The following is a 20,300-nucleotide window of genomic DNA, read 5'->3' as shown; positions in this document are numbered from 1 at the left end:
AAGAAGTTGCTGTGGCTGAAGTTGAAGAGGTTGCTACCTGTGTTCTGCTTTAGGATTTTGATGGACTCCTGTCTCACGTTTAGGTCTTTCAACCATTTGGAGTCTATTTTTGTGTGTGGTGTAAGGAAATGGTCCAGTTTCATTCTTCTGCATGTGGCTGTCCAATTTTCCCAACACCATTTGTTGAAGAGACTGTCTTTTTGCCATTGGACATTCTTTCCTGCTTTATCAAAGATTAGTTGACCATAGAGTTGAGGATCCATTTCTGGGCTCTCTATTCTGTTCCATTGATCTATGTGTCTGTTTTTGTGCCAGTACCATACTGTCTTGATGATGACAGCTTTGTAATCGAGCTGGAAGTCTGGAATTGTGATGCCGCCAGCTTTGCTTTTCTTTTTCGATATTCCTCTGGCTATCCGGGGTCTCTTCTGGTTCCATACAAATTTTAGGATTATTTGTTCCATTTCTTTGAAAAAACTGGATGGTATTTTGACGGGGATTGCATTGAATGTGTAGATTGCTCTAGGTAGCATTGACATCTTCACAATGTTGGTTCTCCCAATCCATAAGCATGGAACATTTTTCAATTTTTTGTGTCTTCTTCAATTTCTTTCATGAGAATTTTATAGTTTTCTGAGTACAGATCCTTTGCCTCTTTGGTTAAATTTCTTCCTAGGTATCTTATGGTTTTGGGTGCAATTGGAAAAGGGATTGACTCCTTCATTTGTCTCTCTTCTGTCTTGTTGTTGGTGTACAGGAATGCCACTGATTTCTGTGCATTGGTTTTATATCCTGCTAACTTTACTGAATTCCTGTATGAGTTCTAGCAGTTTTGGGGTGGAGTCTTTTGGGTTTTCCACATACAGTATCATATCATCTGCAAAGAGTGATTTGCCGATTTGGATGCCTTTGATTTCTTTATGTTGTCTGATTGCTGTGGCTAGGACTTCTAATACTATGTTGAATAGCAGTGGTGATAGTGGACATCCCTGCTGCGTTCCTGACCTTAGGGGAAAAGCTCTCAGCTTTTCCCCATTGAGAATGATATTCGATGTAGGTTTTTCATAGATGGCTTTTATGATATTGAGGTATATACCCTCTATCCCTATACTCTGAAGAGTTTTGATCAAGAAAGGGTGCTCTACTTTGTCAAAGGCTTTTTCTGCATCTATTGAGAGGATCATATGATTATTGTTGTTTCTTTTGTTAATGTATTGTATCACGTTGATTGATTTGTGGATGTTGAACCATCCTTGCAGCCCAGGGATAAATCCCACTTGATCGTGGTGAATAATCCTTTTAATGTACTGTTGGATTCTATTGGCTAGTAATTTGGTGAGAATTTTTGCATCCATGTTCATCAAGGATATTGGTCTGTAATTCTCCTTTTTGATGGGGTCTTTGTCTGGTTTTGGGATCAAGGTAATGCTGGCCTCATAAAATGAGTTTGAAAGTTTTCCTTCCATTTCTATTTTTTGGAACAGTTTCAGGAGAATACGTATTAATTCTTCTTTAAATGTCTGATAGAATTCCCCTGGGAAGCCATCTGGCCACGGGCTTTTGTTTCTTGGGAGATTTTTGATGACTGCTTCAATTTCCTTAGTGGCTATAGGTCTCTTCAGGTTTTCTATTTCTTCCTGGTTCAATTTTGGTAGTTGATACATCTCTAGGAATGCACCCATTTCTTCCAGGTTATCTAATTTGCTGGCATAGAGTTGCTCATAATCTGTTCTTATTATTGTTTGTATCTTTGTTGTTGGTTGTGATCTCTCCTCTTTCATTCATGATTTTGTTGATTTGGGTCATTTCTCTTTTCTTTTTGATAAGTCTGGCCAGGGGTTTATCAATCTTGTTAATTCTTTCAAAGAACCGGCTCCTAGTTTCGTTGATCTGTTCTACTGTTCTTTTGGTTTCTATTTCATTGATTTCTGCTCTGATTTTTATGATTTCTCTTCTCCTGCTGGGTTTAGGCTTTATTTGCTGTTTTTTCTCCAGCTCATTTAGGTGTAGGGTTAGGTTGTGTATTTGAGACCTTTCTTGTTTCTTGAGAAAGGCTTGTATTGCTATATACTTTCCTCTCAGGACTGCCTTTGCTCTATCCCAAAGATTTTGAACAGTTGTGTTTTCATTTTCATTGGTTTCCATGAATTTTTTTAATTCTTCTTTTAATTTCCTGGTTGACCCATTCATTCTTTAGTAGGATGCTCTTTAGCCTCCATGTATTTGAGTTCTTTCCGACTTTCCTCTTGTGATTGAGTTCTAGTTTCAAAGCATTGTGGTCTGAAAACATGCAGGGAATGATCCCAATCTTTTGGTACCAGTTGAGACCTGATTTGTGACCTAGGATGTGATCAATTCTGGAGAATGTTCCATGGGCACTAGAGAAGTGTGTGTATTCCGTTGCTTTGGGATGGAATGTTCTGAATATGTCTGTGAAGTCCATTTGGTTCAGTGTGTCATTTAAAGTCTTTATTTCCTTGTTAATCTTTTGCTTCGATGATCTGTCCATTTCAGTCAGGGGGGTGTTAAAGTCCCCCACTATTATTGTATTGTTGTCAATGTGTTTCTTCACTTTTGTTATTAATTGCCTTATATAATTGGCCGCTCCCATGTTAGGGGCATAGATATTTACAATTGTTAGATCTTCTTGTTGGATAGACCCTTTAAGCAGGATATAGTGTCCTTCATCATCTCTTATTACAGTCTTTGATTTAAAATCTAATTTGTCTGATATAAGGATTGCCACCCCAGCTTTCTTTTGGTGTCCATTAGCATGGTAAATGGTTTTCCACCCCCTCACTTTCAATCTGGGGGTGTCTTTGGGCCTAAAATGAGTCTCTTGCAGACAGCATATCGATGGGTCTTGTTTTTTTATCCAGTCTGATAGCCTGTGTCTTTTGATTGGGGCATTTAGCCCATTTACATTCAGGGTAACTATTGAAAGGTATGAATTTAGTGCCATTGTATTGCCTGTAAGGTGCCTGTTACTTTATGTTGTCTGTGTTCCTTTCTGATCTATGCTGCTTTTAGGCTCTCTCTTTGCTTAGAGGACCCCTCTCAATATTTCTTGGAGGGCTGGTTTCGTGTTTGCAAATTCCTTTAGTTTTTGTTTGTTCTGGAAGATTTTGATCTCTCCTTCTATTTTTAATGACAGCCTAGCTGGATATAGTATTCTTGGCTGCATATTTTTCTCGTTTAGTGCTCTGAAGATATCTTGCCAGTCCTTTCTGGCCTGCCAAGGCTCTGTGGATAGGTCTGTTGCCAATCTAATGTTTCTACCATTGTAGGTTAGATATCTCTTCTCCCGAGCTGCTTTCAGGATTTTCCATTTGTCTCTGAGACTCGTAAGTTTTACTATTAGATGTCGGGGTGTTGACCTATTATTATTGATTTTGAGAGGAGTTTTCTGTGCCTCCTGGATTTTGATGCCTGTTTCCTTCCTCACATTAGGGAAGTTCTCTGCTATAATTTGCTCCAATATACCTTCTGTCTCTCTCTCTCTTTCTTCTTCTGGGATCCTAATTATTCTAATGTTGTTTCATCTTATCGTATCACTTATTTCTCGAATTCTGCCCTCGTGATCCTGTAGTTGTTTATCTTTTTCTCAGTTTCTTTATTTTCCATCATTTGGTCTTCTAGATCGCTGATTCTCTCTTCTGCCTCATTTATCCTAGCAGTTAGTGCCCCATTTTTGATTGCACCTCATCAATAGCCTTTTTAATTTCGACTTGGTTAGATTTTAGTTCTTTTATATCTCCAGAAATGGTTTCTCTAATAACTTCCACGCTTTTTTCAAGCCCAGCTAGTATCTTTAAAGTCATGATTCTGAACTCTAGGTCCGACATCTTACTAATGTCCGTATTGAGTAGGTCCCTGGCTGACGGTACTACCTCTTGTTCTTTTTGCTGAGGTGATTTTTTTCATCTTGTCATTTTGTCCAGAGAATAGATGAGTGAGAGAACAAAATGGTAACAGGTTTACAACGTCCCCTGCAAATATACTGTATACAAATCAGAAACGATCTGAGACCAGGGGAAAAGAAAGGGAAAGGAAGAAAAAAGAAAGAGAAAAAAAAATTAAAAACAAAAACAGAACAATACAAAAAAAAGCAGAATATGATCACATATGATCAGGCTAGTGCATAGATCAGTGCCACACACTAGATTTTGGGCGTATTTTGTTCTGTTAGAAAAAACTGCCTCCTAAAATTTTAAAGGAAGAAAGACATATATGTACAAAATAATGGTCGATACAATGAAGGGATGGAAGATGACTGTAAAGATGAAAATTATAAAAGATTTTATAAAAGGAATTGATAAGATAAGTTGTTGAAAAAAGAAAGAAGAAGATTTAAAAAAAAAAGAAAAAAAGGAGAGAATGTGGTCAGGCAGGAGACTAGAACAAAGCCATACAGTAGTGATTTAGGGTATATTTTTATCTGTTAGAAGAAACTGTATCTCAAAATTTTAAAGAGAGAACAACTTATATATATATGCCAAAAATAAGAGTAACTACTATGAAGGGATAAAATATGACTCTAAAAATGAAAAATAAAAAATGTTTTTTTTAAAAAAGGGATTGATAAGATGTTGGTTGAAAAAGGGAAAAAGAAAAATTAAAAAAAAAGAGTTAAAAAAATTAACTTTGATGAACTAATGAATCATGGTAAAAAAAAGCCATGAATTCTATGTGCAGTATTCCCCTAGCGCTGGAGTTCTCCCGTTCTTGATCGGTAAACTTGGTCCAGGCTTGCCGGCTGTTCGTGCTGATCTTCTGGGGGAGGGGCCTGTTGCCGTAGTTTCCAAATGTCTTTGCCGGAGGCTGAATTGCCCCGCCCTTGTCGGTCCGGGCTAAGCAAGCTGCTTGGGTTTGATCTCAGGAGCTTTTGTTCCCTGCAAGCTCTCGGTACAGCTTTGGAGGACCAGGGCAAAAATGGTGGCCTCCCAATCTCCACCCAGAGGAGCTGAGAACTTGGGGCCCCGCTCCTCAGTGCACCCCCAGAGAAAAGCAGTCAGTCCCGTGTCCCCGGTCTCCGGCTGCACTCTGTACTCACCCAGCCTGTGACTGAGCGTTTGTATCTCTGGCACCCGACCCCGTGTGGAGTCTCCAAAGCCAGCAGATCCCTGCGGTGCACTCCCGCGCCACTCCTCCCGGGGGAGAAAGGGGAGTCTCCCTGGCTCTGCCGCTTGTTGGGTCCCTGCTGGAGGAGCAGTGGCCCGACTGGGCTGTGGATCACAATTTATGGCAACCCCAAGCTGAGAGCCCGCGCCTCGGCTCTGTCTCTGCAGCCAGCTTCCCTGCTCCGATACCTGGGAGCTCTGCCGCACTCAGGCACCCCCGGTCTTTCTGTGACCCTGAGGGTCCTGAGACCACACTGTCCCGCGAGGGTTCCACCCCCCGCTTAGCCACTGGAGCGACGTCCCTCAGCGGAGCAGACTTCTAAAAGGTCCGATTTTGTGCTCCGCGGCTCTATCACTTGCCACAAGCGGCCGACAGAGGCCCCTCCTCCACCGTCTATCCTCCCAAATATCGCCTCGGATTCACTTCTCCGCACGTCCTACCTTCCAGTAAGTGGTCGCTTCTCTGTTCAGAGAGTTGTTGCTACTCTCCTCTTCAATCTCCTGTTGAGTTCGTAGGTGTTCAGAATGGTTTGATCCCTATTCAGCTGAATTCCTGAGACCAGATGAAATCTAGGTCTCCTACTCCTCCGCCATCTTGCTCCGCCTCGCCAAAAGATTTTTTGAAACCTGACCCACTTATGGTTCCCAGGTGTGAAGTCCTTCTACAATACATGTCACTGAAAACATTTTTCCCAAATTATATTTTGCTATGCATCAGTTAGTGATATGAAATATCCATATTTTGTATATCAGATATCTGGACATTTAGGAACAAATAGAAATTTTCTTAAAGCTTGACAGCATGATAAATTAATGATGAATTTAGCTATGCTTCTCCTTTACTTTGTTACCATGATTTCTTAGTCTAGCACAGCAAACTAAGAAATATTTATAAAATGAAAAATTAGGAAATACAGGTGCTATGTATTTGTCATTGGCAAAGGACAAACATGGCTAAAGCCATAAATGATTTAGGAATTACAAATGTGTAGCTTCATTTATGCCTTTCAGCTCCATATTTAGAAAGTAATTTCAGCATAGTATAAAGTAAGCATTTTTCAACCAAAAACAAATTCCTTGACACACAAGGTATTTTGAAACTCTTGTCCTTTTACTTTATGCAAGATGGTCAGAAAGATTGAATAGCAGCTAATGCATGTTTAAAAAAAAAATTTAAGCTTTAGCAAAAGAAAGCCTTAATACTATACTTTACAGAAAATAATAGCAACATAGGAGGCCATACAAACAGCAAATGATTTATTTTCTTGAACCTGCTGAAGAAGGAACACATTGATATGCTTTGAGAGGAAAAGTTATCCTAACATAACACTTGCTGAGGAATGCTAGTACCCTGTGAAAATGAAAGCTAAAATGCAGATGAAATTTCAGAGATTATTTTTGTTATCTCAAGGTATAGTTACATTACTCCATTGCTACATTTTTACATTCAGTATTTAAAAGGATACATGTTTAGGGGAATGCAAATCAAAGCGACAATGAGATAGCATTTCACACCCACTAGGATGGCTATAGTAGTAAAAAATAATAAAAAGATTAAAGCAAGTGTTAGTGAGGATGTGGACAAATTAGAACCCTCATTCATTGTTGGTGGAAACATAAAGTGGTGCAGCAACTTAGGAAAAGTTTGGTGTTTCCTCAAAAAATTAAACATAGAGTTATTATCATATGTCCCAGCAATTCCACTCCTAAGTATATACCCAAGAGAACTGAAAACATACATTCACACATAAACTTGAGCGTGAATGTTCATAGCAGCATTATTCACAAAAGCCAAAAAGTAAAAAGAACTCAAATATGCACTTATTGATGAATGGATAAACAAAATGTGGTATCCAGATAACAAAATTTAATTCATCCCTAAAGAGGAATGAAGTGCTGATGTATGCTTTATGAATGAATCTTACAAACATTATGCCAAGTGAAAGAAGCCAGTCATAAAGGGCCACATATTGTATGATTCCATCTACATGAAATGTTCAGAATAGGTGAATACATAGAGATGAAAAGTAGATTAATGTTGCCAGGAGCTGGGGAGGGGTGCAGGGGAGTGCCTGTTAATGGATACAAGATTTCTTTTCAGAGTAATGAAAATGTTCTGGATTTAGAAGATTGTTACAACAACTTTATGAATATGCTACACTAAAAACTACTGAACTGTAAATTTTAAAAGGGTGGATTTTCTCATATATGAACCATATCTCAATTTCAAAAACTTTTCTGAAATGTAAAGTACTTCTATTTGTCTTTTTCTATATATAGAACTAGAAATATTTGCTTTATATATTGAGGCTAAATGTTTAGGAACATACAACTCTATAGTTATATCTTTTCATGAGTTGAATCTTTTATCACTATCAGTAATTCTCTATATCTAGTAACACCTATTATCATTCAGTCTACTTGCCTGATATTAATATGGTCACTCCAGCTTTTTTTTATAAGAATTTGCATGGTATGTATATATTTATATTTTTAATTGAGGTATAATTGACATACTTTATATTAGTTTCAGGTGGACAACACAGTGATTCAACAATTATATACATTACAAAATGCTCACTACAATAAATGTAGCTACCATTCATCACCATACAAAGTTATTGCAATATTATTGACTATATTCCCTATGCTGTAATTTCATCCCTATGATTTATTTTGTAACTGGAAGTTTGTATCTCCTTTTTTAAAAAGATTTTATTTATTCATTTGAGATACAGAGAGAGAGAGAGAGAGAATGAACAGGGGGAGAGGCAGAGGGAGAGGGAAAAGCAGGCTCCCCGCTGAGCCAGGAGCCTAATGTGGGGCTCGATCGGATCATGACCTGAGCCGAAGGCAGATGCTTAACCATCTGAGCCACCTAGGAGCCCCAATTTGTACCTCTTAATCCCCTTTACCTATCTCACCCTATACCCTCACCCCCCTCCCCTCTGGCAACAATCAGTTTGTTCTCTGTATTTATGAGTCTGTTTCTGTTTGTGCATTTGTTTTTTTAGATTCCACATATAAGTGAAAAATCATACAGTATTAGTCTTTCTTTGACTTATTTCACTTAGCATAATACCCTCTAGGTCTATCCATGTTGTCATGAATGGCAAGATTTCAATCTTTTTATGGCTGAGTAATACTTCAATATATAGATACTTTTTCTATGTGTGAGATATATATATATATATATATATATATATATATATATATATATCTGAACTTCTTTATCCATTCATCTCTCCATGGATATTTGAACTGCTTCTATATCTTGGCTATCATAAGTAATGCTGCAATAAACACAAAGGTGCACATATTTTTTTGAATTAGTGTTTTTGTTTTCTTCAGGTAAATACCAAGTAGTGAAAATACTGGATCATATGGTATTTCTATTTTACATTTTTTAAGAAGCCTCCATACTGATTCCCATAGGCGCTGCAAGAAATTTACCTTCCCACCAACAATGCATAAGTGTTCCCTTTTCTCCACATCCTCACTGACACTTGTTATTTCTTATTTTTTTGATACTAACCATTCTGACTGGTGTAAAGTGACATCTCGTTGTGGTTTTGATTTGCATTTCCCTTGTGATTAGTGACATTGAGCATCTTTTCATGTGTCTGTTGACCATCTTTATGTCTTCTTTGGAAAAACGTCTATTCATGGTCCTCTGCCCATTTTTAAATCAGATCATTTGTTTTTTTGGTGTTAAGTTGTATGAGTTCTTTATATATCTTGGAAATTAACTCCTTTATCAGCTGTATCATTTGCAAATACCTTCTCCCATTCAGTAGGTTGCTTTTTCATTTTTTGGTGGTTTCCTCTGTTGTGCAAGAGTTTTTAGTTTGGTTTAGTCCCAGTTGTTTATGTTTGCTTTTATTTCCCCCACCTAGGGAGACATATCTAGAAAAATATTGCTAAGGCTAATTTCCAAGATTTTACAACCTATGTTTTCTTTTAGGAGTTTTACGATTTCAGGTCTGACATTTAGGTTGTCAATCCATTTCAAGTTTACATATATATATATATGAAAGTGGTCCAGTTTCATTCTTTTGCTTGTAGTTGTCCAATGTTTCCAACACCTTTATTAGAGAGACTATTTTTTCCCCATTTTATGCTCTTGTTACCTTTGTTGTAAACTAATTGACCATATAGGCATGAGTTTATCTCCTGGCCCTCTATTTTGTTCTATTGATCTATGTGTCTATTTTTGTACCAGTTCCATACTGGATTACTATAGCTTTAATATAGTTTGAAATCTTGGATTGTGATATATCTCTCTTTGTTCTTCTTTCTCAAGATTGCTTCAGCTAGTTGAGGTCTTTTGTGGTTCCATACAAATTTTAAGATTCTTTGTTCTAGTTCTGTGAAAAACGCTATTGGTATTTTGATTACATTGAATTTGTAGATTGTTTTGTGTAGTATGGATACCTGACAACATTACTTCTTCCAATTCATGAGCATGGTATATTTTTCCATTTATTTGTGTTGTCTTTAATTTCTTTCATCAATGTCTTATAGTTTTCAAAGTATAGGTTTTTCACTTCCTTAGTTAAATTTATTCTTGGTATTTTATTCTTTTTGATGTAGTTGAAAATGGGATCATTTTAATTTTTCTTTTTGCTAATTCATGCATGGTATTTTTTTTTAAAACATTTTATTATTTATTTGCCAGAGAAAGAGAGAGCGAGAGTAAGAGCAAGTAAGAGAGACAGAGAGAGCACAAGCAGGGGGTTGGGCAGGCAGAGGGAGAAGCAGACTCCCTGTTGAGCAGGGAGCCTGATGGGGGACTCGATCCCAAGATCCTGGGATCATGACCTGAGCCAAAGGCAGACGCTTAACTGACTGAGCCACCCAGGTGTCCTGCATGGTATGTTTTTTATCTTAACTTTCTATCATGTTGTGTACTATGTTAAAGGTGTATCTCTTGTAAAACTTATGTATTTCATTTTTTATTGTGTCTGACAACTTCTATCTTTTAATCTGAGGGTTTAGTACATTTACAAAATTTACTGTGGTTTCTAATATATTTTTATTTATTTCTACTATCTTAATATGTGTTTTCTACTTGTACTTATTTTTTACTTTATTGTCTATTCCCTTTTACCTTTTACTGGTTAAATTTCTAGTTGCCTTTTTCCCCCTCATTCTATTTGTCCCTTTGTTTTGTTGTGGTTTTTTTTGAAAGTTAGAAGCATTATATACAATAAACAGTTAAGCTAAATTTATTAACATACATATTCAACAAAGTCTAAAGTTAATATTTGAGCATTACAGAAACCTTAGATCCCACCCTTTTTTTTTTTTTGCTATTACAGGCCTTTCTATAGATATTTTCTCCTAGTCTTAGAATTTTATACAGATTTTACCCTCAAATTAGACATTGATATATTTTTTTATTGAAATAATGTTTGTTCACATGTATTTGCATATTTTTCAACATCCTTCCTTTGTTTTGCATTTTTTCATGAATCTCAGATCTTACTACTGGGGTCATTTTCTTTCGGCTGACATATGTTCTTTAGGATATCTTTTCTCCACTGAGGTTTACTGAGAGACTTAAGCTGTAATGCCCTAAGGCATCCATGGTCTGTAATGAAATAACTTTCCTAGTATGCATCTATAATATTACAATAAGAAACTAATCACTGAAAACATTTTCTGTAAGGTGTTATGGGACCCCAGTTAAGAAAGGCTGCCTCAGAATTCCCTTTAGCACATGGATCTTTTGATGATATAAAATCTTTTGGCCCTTGTTTGTCTGTAAGGTCTATATTTTGTTTTCTTTTGCTTTGTTTTTCTTGAAGGACAGTGTTGTTGGGTAAAGAGTTTTAAGCTGTGAGCCCTTTTCTCTAAGTACACTGAAAACAACATTACATCTTCTGGATAGTTTTGTTGCATTCATATTTGCATTCATAAAAAAATGACACAGGTATGGAGCTGAGGTATAATAACAAGCAGAGATACAAATCAGAGAGACATGTATTCAAACACCTCTTTGAACCTTGGTTTCTCTATCTACAAAGTGGAAAAGCTGCATGGTTGCTAAGATTAAAAATAACATATATATTACCTGAAATATAATACATACATATGATCTTCAGGATTATTATTTCTGTTTTTTTCCCTTGATCTATAGTTTATCCCTAGATTTTATGGGTTTGAGTTATAGCCCCAGAGAATATAGTTTTATGTAGAAATTGTATGGGTGCATGATAAAATTCTCCTTCAGTGAGCCAAACATTCAGACTAGTGGGAGAAAAGATCATCTGACTCCTTAGTCCTCATCCAAGCAGGAAGTTTCCTTCTTCCCTTTCGACATCAGATTATTTGCTAAATTTGTTGAAGCTCCTAGGCACCATATCTAACTAGGTGATAAAATCTTGTTATAGTGCAATCGTTCAAATTTAGGTCATGTGATATAATTTGATTATAAAAATGTGATTCATTTCCAATGGTGTCATTTGAGGAAGTTCGTTTGACTAATATTTGTCCACTATCAGTAAGAAGAGTCTTGACTATATCCAGATAGCTGAGAAATAGTAAGACACAGAGTGCTCCATGCCAGGCTTTGCTGTCATACCTGTCAGAAACAAGCAACCAAATTGCTATACCTTCTCTGATTGGATATGACCCATAAGGTCACCCTGGAGACACACAGACTGTAGGGAAATGTCTGAAGACATTTTTCATGGCACCTTGTATTCCCTCCCTCTTACAAACACACACACACACACACACACACACACACACACACACACACACACACACCAGAAATTTGCCAATCAGCATATACGGTACTTTCTCTGGCATTAGAGAGAGCAGTAATCCTTACTCTCTCTTAAGCCAGAGACTCTCTTCTCCCTTCCAACTGAATATGAAGAGTCAGAAATAAAATTTGTTATTATTTTATTCATATCTGCCTAAAGGCACATTTGATTAGAGAATAAGAATATGCTAAGGGTTAGTATTTAACTAGGTAAATCAGTCATTAAATATTTTGAAGATTTCTTAAAGCCTAAAAATAGACATCATGTGGATATACTATAATATTCATAACAATTTCCTTTTTTATTTTTTAGGTTATTTTTACATTTTTTGCTATTGTAGGCAACACTGATATTCTCAACATAAATCTTCCTACTAAAAAAAATGCTTGTAGATGAAATCTAACAATCCTAGAAATGTATCATAACACAGTCTTACAGCATGGGTTCATTTGTAGTTTGTATGTATGAACCACTCTTCCTTTTCTCAAACAGGATGATCTAGGGAGAAAAAAAGGTTGACAGTAAGAAAGTGTAAGCCTATTCAGTATAGGATGAGAACGACCCTGAATTGCATTCTCGGGATGAAGGCAGATCTCAACATTTATGAAACATAAAAGCAGTGGTAGGGGTGACTCACCTCATTGTCTTCTGGATGAAGCCAAGCACCAGGAAGGTAAAGTGTTTCCTGAGGTCCAATAATTGAATATCGCCCAAGGTTACGTCCATTGATGAATGCAAATCCAGAATTCCAGGTCTGGAAGGAATGGAGTCTTAAGACATAGGAACAGATTCACACTGGCAAGGTAAAACCTAAGGCACTTTTGGGAGTGAGGGCAAGACTCAATGCTTTGTGGCACTGAAAGTGGCAGTGAGTTTAGAATGGGATGTTCTAGAAACTCTACTAAGCTGTAGCTGGCCTAGGGATGACAGAGAAAAACATGAACCAAACCTTTAATGCTAATGCTACTGTTGTTCCTGACCCATGATATATAATGCTATGGTTTTTTAAAAAGCAGTTATTCTGTTTCCAGAGATAAGTATTAGGTAATAAAGATGAATGCTAATGCTAAGAACCATTATAAAAGCTATACATTTTTTTAAAAAATCTGCTTGCAATACAATGATGAGTGACAGGACCAAGATCTAGGCAAAGAAAACTGAGAGACAAGAAGACACTGAGACAGCTTTTCCAATAGAGGCATCTGCTTATTCAGGAAGAGATGGCTGAGAAGCTGAGCAGAACATTTTATAGCCTCACAAGCTTAGGGAACAAAAATTGAATACCAAGGAACCTTATTAAATAATTTACATTCTGGGCTGTGATCCTGAGGGCCTATACCCAAGGAGAAGAGTGAACTAGAACTAGTCTGGCCATTGTATAGAAGCCTTGATTCAAATCATTTCCATCCTCTTAATTGTAGTAAGGTGATTACTAGTGCACTTAACTCCAGAGATGGATGTAAATTCTCTGACATCCTCTTAGGCTTTAAGTTATTTCTAGCATTTTTCATATATAATTTTTGGAACTCAAAAAAATCAAGCAGATGGGGTGGGAAAGACAATATAATAAAAAAAACTACAAGGAACAACAGACAATAAAAATAGATGCACAGGTGATGCAGATAATGGATTTATAAGTCTCAGGCTTTAAAAGAATTGCCTATTAAATTAGCATGCTCATAGGGATCAAAGACAAGAGCTAAAATTTTGACAGAGAAATGGAAACTATAAAAAGTCAAGTTATAGAATGAAAACTCTAAAATTAAAAAATGTAATAATTAAAATTAATAATTTAACAGATGTTTTGAATAGCAGACTAGATAAACTAAATAAAGATATAGCTAAATATAGAATTAGTAAACTGAATAATAGGAAAGAAAGTTTTCAAAATTAAGCTCAGAGAAAAGAAGAATGAGAAGCAGACAAGACAGGAAGACAAAAGGAGATATAACAAAATGGTTCTAACATAAAATTGGAGCCTCTGAAATGCTCCAATTAAAAAACAAAGATTGCTGGACATTAAATAAAGCAGTTATATGATATTTATAAGAAAACCTTCTGAAATATAAAGGAATTGTAAAAATAAAAGAATAACAGAAAAAGATAAAATAGATAAACCTTAAACGAAAGGAAGTTACTATAGTTCTATTAATATCAGAAAAATTTGACATTAAGGCAAGAAGTACTATTAGAAATAAAGAGGAATATCTCCTGATAATAAAATTCTTAATCTACCCTGGGTGATAATGATATACAGAAAAGCTAAAGTATAGATTCAGAATATATAAGCAAAATTGATGAAATAACAGGAGAAATAAGATTTAAAACTGTAATGGAAAATTTTCAAACAATGTTTCAATAGCTAATAGATAAAGCAAACAGGAATCAATAAAGACATAAAACATTCAAAATAAGGTAATTAACAAAGTTGAACTCATTGACATATATAGAACATTGATCTAATATATGCAGAATATACCTATTCTTTCAAGTATACATAATAATCTTTAAAACTTTGATCCTATATTGGACTAAACAAGTGCTATATTTTAAAGTTCTCAGACCACAGTGCAGTCAAACAAGAAACTGATAACAAAAAATTACTTTATAAGTATCCAAATATTTGGAAAATAAGAAACACGTACACTTCTAAATAATGCAGAGGCCAAAGCAAAAATCATGAGGAAATTTGTAACATATTTGAATTGATTGGTGATGAAAATAAAACATATAAAAACGTGGAATATATATCCAGAATAGGCAATTCCATCGACACAGGAAGAAAAGTATTGTTTGTCAGGCGCTGAGGAGAAGGGAAGATGGGAAGTAAGTGCTTAATGGGTACAGGGTTTCCTGTTAGAGTTATAAAACTGTTTTGGAACTAGATATAAGGAAGAATTGCATTCATTGTAAATGTACCAAATGCCTCTGGATTGTTCACTTTAAAATGATTAATTTTATGTTAATGTAAATTTCACCTCAATAAATGTTTTAAACTTATGGGGTACAACCAAATTCATATTTAAATGAAAAATCACCTAAATTCATATGTTAAAAAGAATAAAGACTAAAAGTCAGTTATCTAAGCACCCATCTCAAGAAATTACAAAAAGAAAGAAGATAACTCCTAAGATAAAAAGTAGAATAAACAAAATACACCTTCAGAGTGGCTAGTATCAAATAAACAAACAAATGAACAAACAAGATATAGCAAGTGTTGGCAAGGATGTGGAGAAAATGGAACGCTCATGCGCTGTTGGTGGGAATGCAAACTGGCACAGCTACTGTGGAAAACAGTATGGAGGTTCCTCAAAAATTTAAAGTAGGATTACCATATGATCCAATAATTCCACTACTGGGTATATATCCAAAGAAAACAAAAACATTAATTCAAAAAGATATATGTACCTCCGAAACAAATAATGCATTATATGTTAAAAAAAGAAAAGAAAAGAAAAAGATAGCAGGAAGGGAAAAATGAAGCAGGGGAATCAGAGGGGGAGAAGAACCATGAGAGACTATGGACTCTGAGAAACAAACTGAGGGTTCTAGAGGGGAGGGGGGTGAGGGGATGTGTTAGTCTGGTGATGGGTATTAAGGAGGGCAGGTATTGAATGGAGCACTGGGTGTTATACACAAACAATCATGGAACACTACATCAAAAACTAATGATGTAATGTATGGTGATTAACATAACAATAAAACTTTAAAAATGTAAAAAATATAAATAGATAAAAAAAGATATATGTACCTCTATGTTTATTACAGCATTATTTATATTAGTAAATAAGGAAGCAACCCAAGTGTCCATGGAGAGATGAATGGATAAAGAAGATGTGGGGTGTGTGTGTGTGTGTGTGTGTGTGTGTGTGTGTGTGTGTGTGTGTATACACACACAATAGAATATTACTCAACCACAAAAAAGAATGAAATCTTGCCATTTGCAACAATATGGATGGACCTAGGGGACCTAAGTGCTACGTGAAATAAGTCAGACAGAGAAAGACAAATACCATATGATTTCACTCATATGTGGAATTTAAGAAACAAAACAAAACAAATGAACAAATGAAAAAAGAGACAAGTGAAAAACAGACTCTTACATACAGAGAACAAACTAGTGGTTGACAGAGGGGAAGTGGGTAGAGGGATGGGTGAAATAGATAAAAGAGATTGTGAGTACTCATACTGATGAGCACCAAGAAATGTATACAATTGCTGAATTACTATATTGTACACCTAATATAACTAATTGTACAACTAATATAACACAATGTTAATTATACTTGAATAAAAAACTTTAAAATGCAAAATTATAGGACTACGTGATAGGGGAAATGATTAGTATTTAAAAGTTGTGGGGCACCTGGGTGGCTCATTCAGTTAAGCATCTGCCTTCAGCTCAGGTCATGATCTCGGGGTCCTGGAATTGAGCCCTGTGTCGGGCTCCCTGATCAGCAGAGTCTGCTTCTCCTTCTCCCTCTCCTCTGAACCTCCTCCTGACTTGTGCTCTCTCTCTCTCTCTCAAATAAATAAACAAAATCTTTAAAAAAAAAGTTGAACAATTAAAATAATATGTACTAGAAACATACTAAAATGTTTAATATATTTTTATTTTAAAATAGTTTCAGATCTATACAAACTTTGCAAAGATAGTGCAGGATTTCACAAAAGAACAAAATAATAAGAATAATAATAATAAAGAAAATGGCAGAAATGAAACAGAAAAAAACTAGATGATATGGTAAAAGTCACAGCCAACCATTGATTCTTTGAAAGATTAATAATTTGGTAATGTTCTGATGAAACTTATCAAGACAAAATGAGACAATACTACAGATGATCTAAACATTAAAAATGAACAACTCAAACATAACACATTGAAAATTAAAAGGAAATGGAAAAATTCCCAGAAAAATAAATTTTATTAAAACTAACCTCTTTTTTTTAAAGATTTTATTTATTTATTTGAGAGAGAGAGAGAGTACGAATCAGGGGAGGGGCAGAGGGAGAGAGAGAAGCTGACCCCCGCTGAGCGGGGAGCCCAAGGCAGGGCTCGATCCCAGGACCCTGGGAACATGACCTGAGCCGAAGGCAGACTCTTAACTGACTGAGCCACCCAGGCGCCCCTAAAATTAACTTTTAAAGAAACAAAGTCTGACTAGTACTTTAATCTTGAAGGAATTTAATCCACACTTACAAACTTTCCCACAAAGAAAAAGTCAACCCTAAATGGCTTCACAAGTGAAATCTACCAAACATGTAAGAAGTAATAACAGGCTTACACAGACTCTACTTCTCAAATCATTTATGGGGGTCTTAAAACATGGTACCAAAACATGACAAAGATGTCTCAGTCACAAACATAAACACAAAAGAAGTCTTAATATTTACAATAGCCAAACACTGGAAATAATACAAATGTCTATCAACAGTAGGATGGTTAAATAAAGTATGGTATTTTATGAAATGGAACCCCATACAATACTGAAAATGAATAAATCACCACAACATCACTTAATGGTTGAATCTAGCAAAAAAGAAGCCACACAAAAAAGATGCTATACAATTCAATTTACATGAAGTAAATAAAAGGGGAAGCACTGAATTGGAGTGTTAGAAGTCAAGATAATGGTTCACTTTTAGGAACAAGGAGAGACAGTGATTGGGAGGGGTGCTGACAATATTTTATTTTTTTCATCTCAAAAGAAGTACATGGTGTTCACTTTGTGAAAATTTATTGAACTGTGCATTTATTATGTGCATGTATGTCACTATGTGTGTTTATATATAAAAAGCTATACGAGGTATAGTATTTTTAAAAAGCAAGTTGCAGAATATAATTTAGGGAATGAACCCATTAGTGTAAGAAGTAATTGTGTATATGTTTAGGCAAAGTTATATATGAAATACCACAAACTGTTGGTGTCACCAGCCTAACCCCCTGAATTCAGGAAATTTCTAGTAGAAGCTTCTGCCTGTCAATGTTATCTTTTAGGAAATAAACTCCTAGAGGCTTCTGCCTAGCTGTTGATTTTACCTTTTAGAAAGGAACTAATGGACTGCTAGACTAGAAAAAGAAACATTTGAGGGCCACACCTGTGCAGATGAACCAGAAAGTGCCAGAAGTGACCTCAGCCTCATGATTACATTAAAATCCCCTTCTAAATATTCATCCCAAGCCCTAATAAAAGGCTCTGCTTTCCCATCTTCAGGGAGACAGAACTTTGAAAATTATTCCCCACAATCTCCTTGTTTGTATAAATAAATGACTTGTGAGGCAACCCTATTTGGTGTAGTGTGTCTGTAACTGAGCAAGGAGTGTCCCACTTCAGTCCAGTGACACAGGTAGTGTGGTAATGTTTAGTTCTGAAAAGTAAAAGGAATTGGAATGGAGGGTGTGTTGGAAAGAGGAACTCCATCATTTGCTCTATCTTATTATTTCAGGTTTTCCATTGTGTTTTGATTTATTATTTTTAAAATAATGATACATTAGGAAGACAGAAATGTTGGAAGTCTTATTAGAAATGAGGAAGAGAAAAACAAGGAAAATGGGGAAACACTCCTGCCAGGAACACTATGGCTTTGCTTTAAAACTCTTCTGAAAAGAAGAAGTGGTTGGACTCTGAAAAACAAATTGAGGGTTCTAGAGGGGAGGGGTTGGGGAGATGGGTTAGCCTGGTGATGGGTATTAAAGAGGGCACATTTTGCGTGGAATACTGGGTGTTATACACAAACAATGAATCATGGAACACTACATCAAAAACTAATGATGTAATTTATGATGATTTACATAACAATAAAAAATTTAAAGAAGAAAAAAAAAAGAAGTGGTTGGGACACCAGAACAGCTGAGGGCAGCTCACCTACCAGTAGACTCAGGAAGGTGTCCTTGGGTGAAGAGTCAACCTTCAAGGTACCAAGGTAGAAGGCAGGGCCCAAATAGCTCTCTGTGACAGGCCTCCAAGGGGCAAAGCGGAGCCTGGAGGAAGAACAGAGCCTTGAAGAAGAGAAAATACCCCTTCTCCACTCTAGTGCCAACACCTAGATTTCCCCACCCAAGGATTAGGATTCTGATCCAGGGACATATATTAGACTAGAAGCATTAAAATCAGGAGTCAGGAGACTTGTTCTGGGGTTCTAGTCCTGACCCCAAAGCACTCTATAATCTTGGGTAAATCATTTCAGTTCTCCAAATCTTAGCTTTTCATCTGCAAAGTGAAGAGTTTGACATCTGTAAGCCCCCTGATCCTTCCAAGTGTTTAATGGGTGTAAGGAGGAACATACCTTTCAAAGAAGCTCATTGTCATTTCCAGAGAATAGATAACAAAACCTTTCAGGGGAACGTTATTGATGGTAACTGATCCAGTTAATCCTGCAGGTAAGGGTAGGAAAAAATATGGACAGGGACTGGACATTCTCCAGTGTCTGGGATAAAGAAATGCTGACTGTATATGCCTGTGACAAGGAATCAGCCAGGAGGGCAAACACTTGTCTGACCCGCTATGACCAAAAGTTTCCTGTTGTATGGTTCCATATTACCAAGAAAGCTTCCCACTTTGTATCAGAACTTTCTCTGAAATTCCCAGTAGGAGACTGGACCCTGCTCTACAATAAGCCAGGGCCCAATCTAACTGTTCTGCTTTCCTACCCAGGAGACCTGAAGAAGGCAGGACAAAGGAGAGGTAGTCTCTGGTCCTGAGACTTAGGTATCCCACTGCTCAAGGGGCTCATTTTCTCCTCCCAACTGCACATTGCCCCAATCTTAGGATGCAAGTAACCACAAAGAGAGATTACAGCTTATTTCCTACCTTTCCGCTGATCTTGAATTTTCCATGAAAAATTGACTCGTCCTTGATTCTCTACCAGGATCCTTAGAAGTTGACATTTCTTAAAAAAAAAAGAAAAAAGAAGGAAGTTGGCATTCCTGCTTGGGATAGACCAGCTCACAGAGACTACATGGCCTCGCAGAGTTTTTACACTAGAAGCCATTCTTTCTCTGAGTCCCAGAGGAAAGACAAGCAAATGGGAGCAAAGGGGGCTCCAGAGTGCAGCAGTCCTCCTCTCTCATAAGGACCATTTGTGTTCCTGTTCCAAACTCAATCTTCCCTTTCATTTGCTGGTCTGCCTTAGTAAAGGCAGAGAGACTCAGCTATGTGCCTTTGATCAGAAACCCAACCAGGGGCTGATGTTTGACTCAGGGCCTAATGGGTCCTAAAGTTCCATTTACACTGAAGCATGTATTTTGCAACTCTACTACACCTGGCCCTGGGAGATGCAGTTACACTTATAGCCCTAAGTACTTGTTGATGGAACCCCAAGTGAGAAGTAATACCAAAGGGCAGTGACAGAGAAAGGAGGTAGTCTACCTCAGGACCAGGCTATGCTTGCATTTGAGTCAGAGGTC

The 20,300-nt window shown here is 36.6% G+C and overlaps 1 protein-coding gene across 3 annotated transcripts in view; it reads right to left on the bottom strand.

The window, feature by feature from the left end:
* Positions 1–12,036: 12,036 nt before the first annotated feature.
* Positions 12,037–20,300, bottom strand: part of LOC113914711 (beta-galactosidase-1-like protein 3) — a 53,467-nt gene continuing 45,203 nt past the window's right edge. For all 3 annotated transcript variants that reach the window (XM_027580167.2, XM_027580168.2, XM_027580169.2), the window contains exons 16-20: positions 19,705–19,783; positions 19,181–19,268; positions 18,764–18,875; positions 12,531–12,647; positions 12,037–12,391 (exon numbers count right to left, since the gene is read on the bottom strand). In XM_027580167.2, the coding sequence (XP_027435968.1) occupies positions 12,326–12,391; positions 12,531–12,647; positions 18,764–18,875; positions 19,181–19,268; positions 19,705–19,783 (462 nt within the window). In that variant the 3' untranslated portion in view covers positions 12,037–12,325. The remainder of the gene's footprint in view (positions 12,392–12,530; positions 12,648–18,763; positions 18,876–19,180; positions 19,269–19,704; positions 19,784–20,300) is intronic.

Source organism: Zalophus californianus, chromosome 11 (assembly GCF_009762305.2).
Source record: "Zalophus californianus isolate mZalCal1 chromosome 11, mZalCal1.pri.v2, whole genome shotgun sequence".
Classification (NCBI taxonomy): domain Eukaryota; kingdom Metazoa; phylum Chordata; class Mammalia; order Carnivora; family Otariidae; genus Zalophus; species Zalophus californianus.
This window is presented reverse-complemented; position numbering and strand designations above follow the sequence as displayed.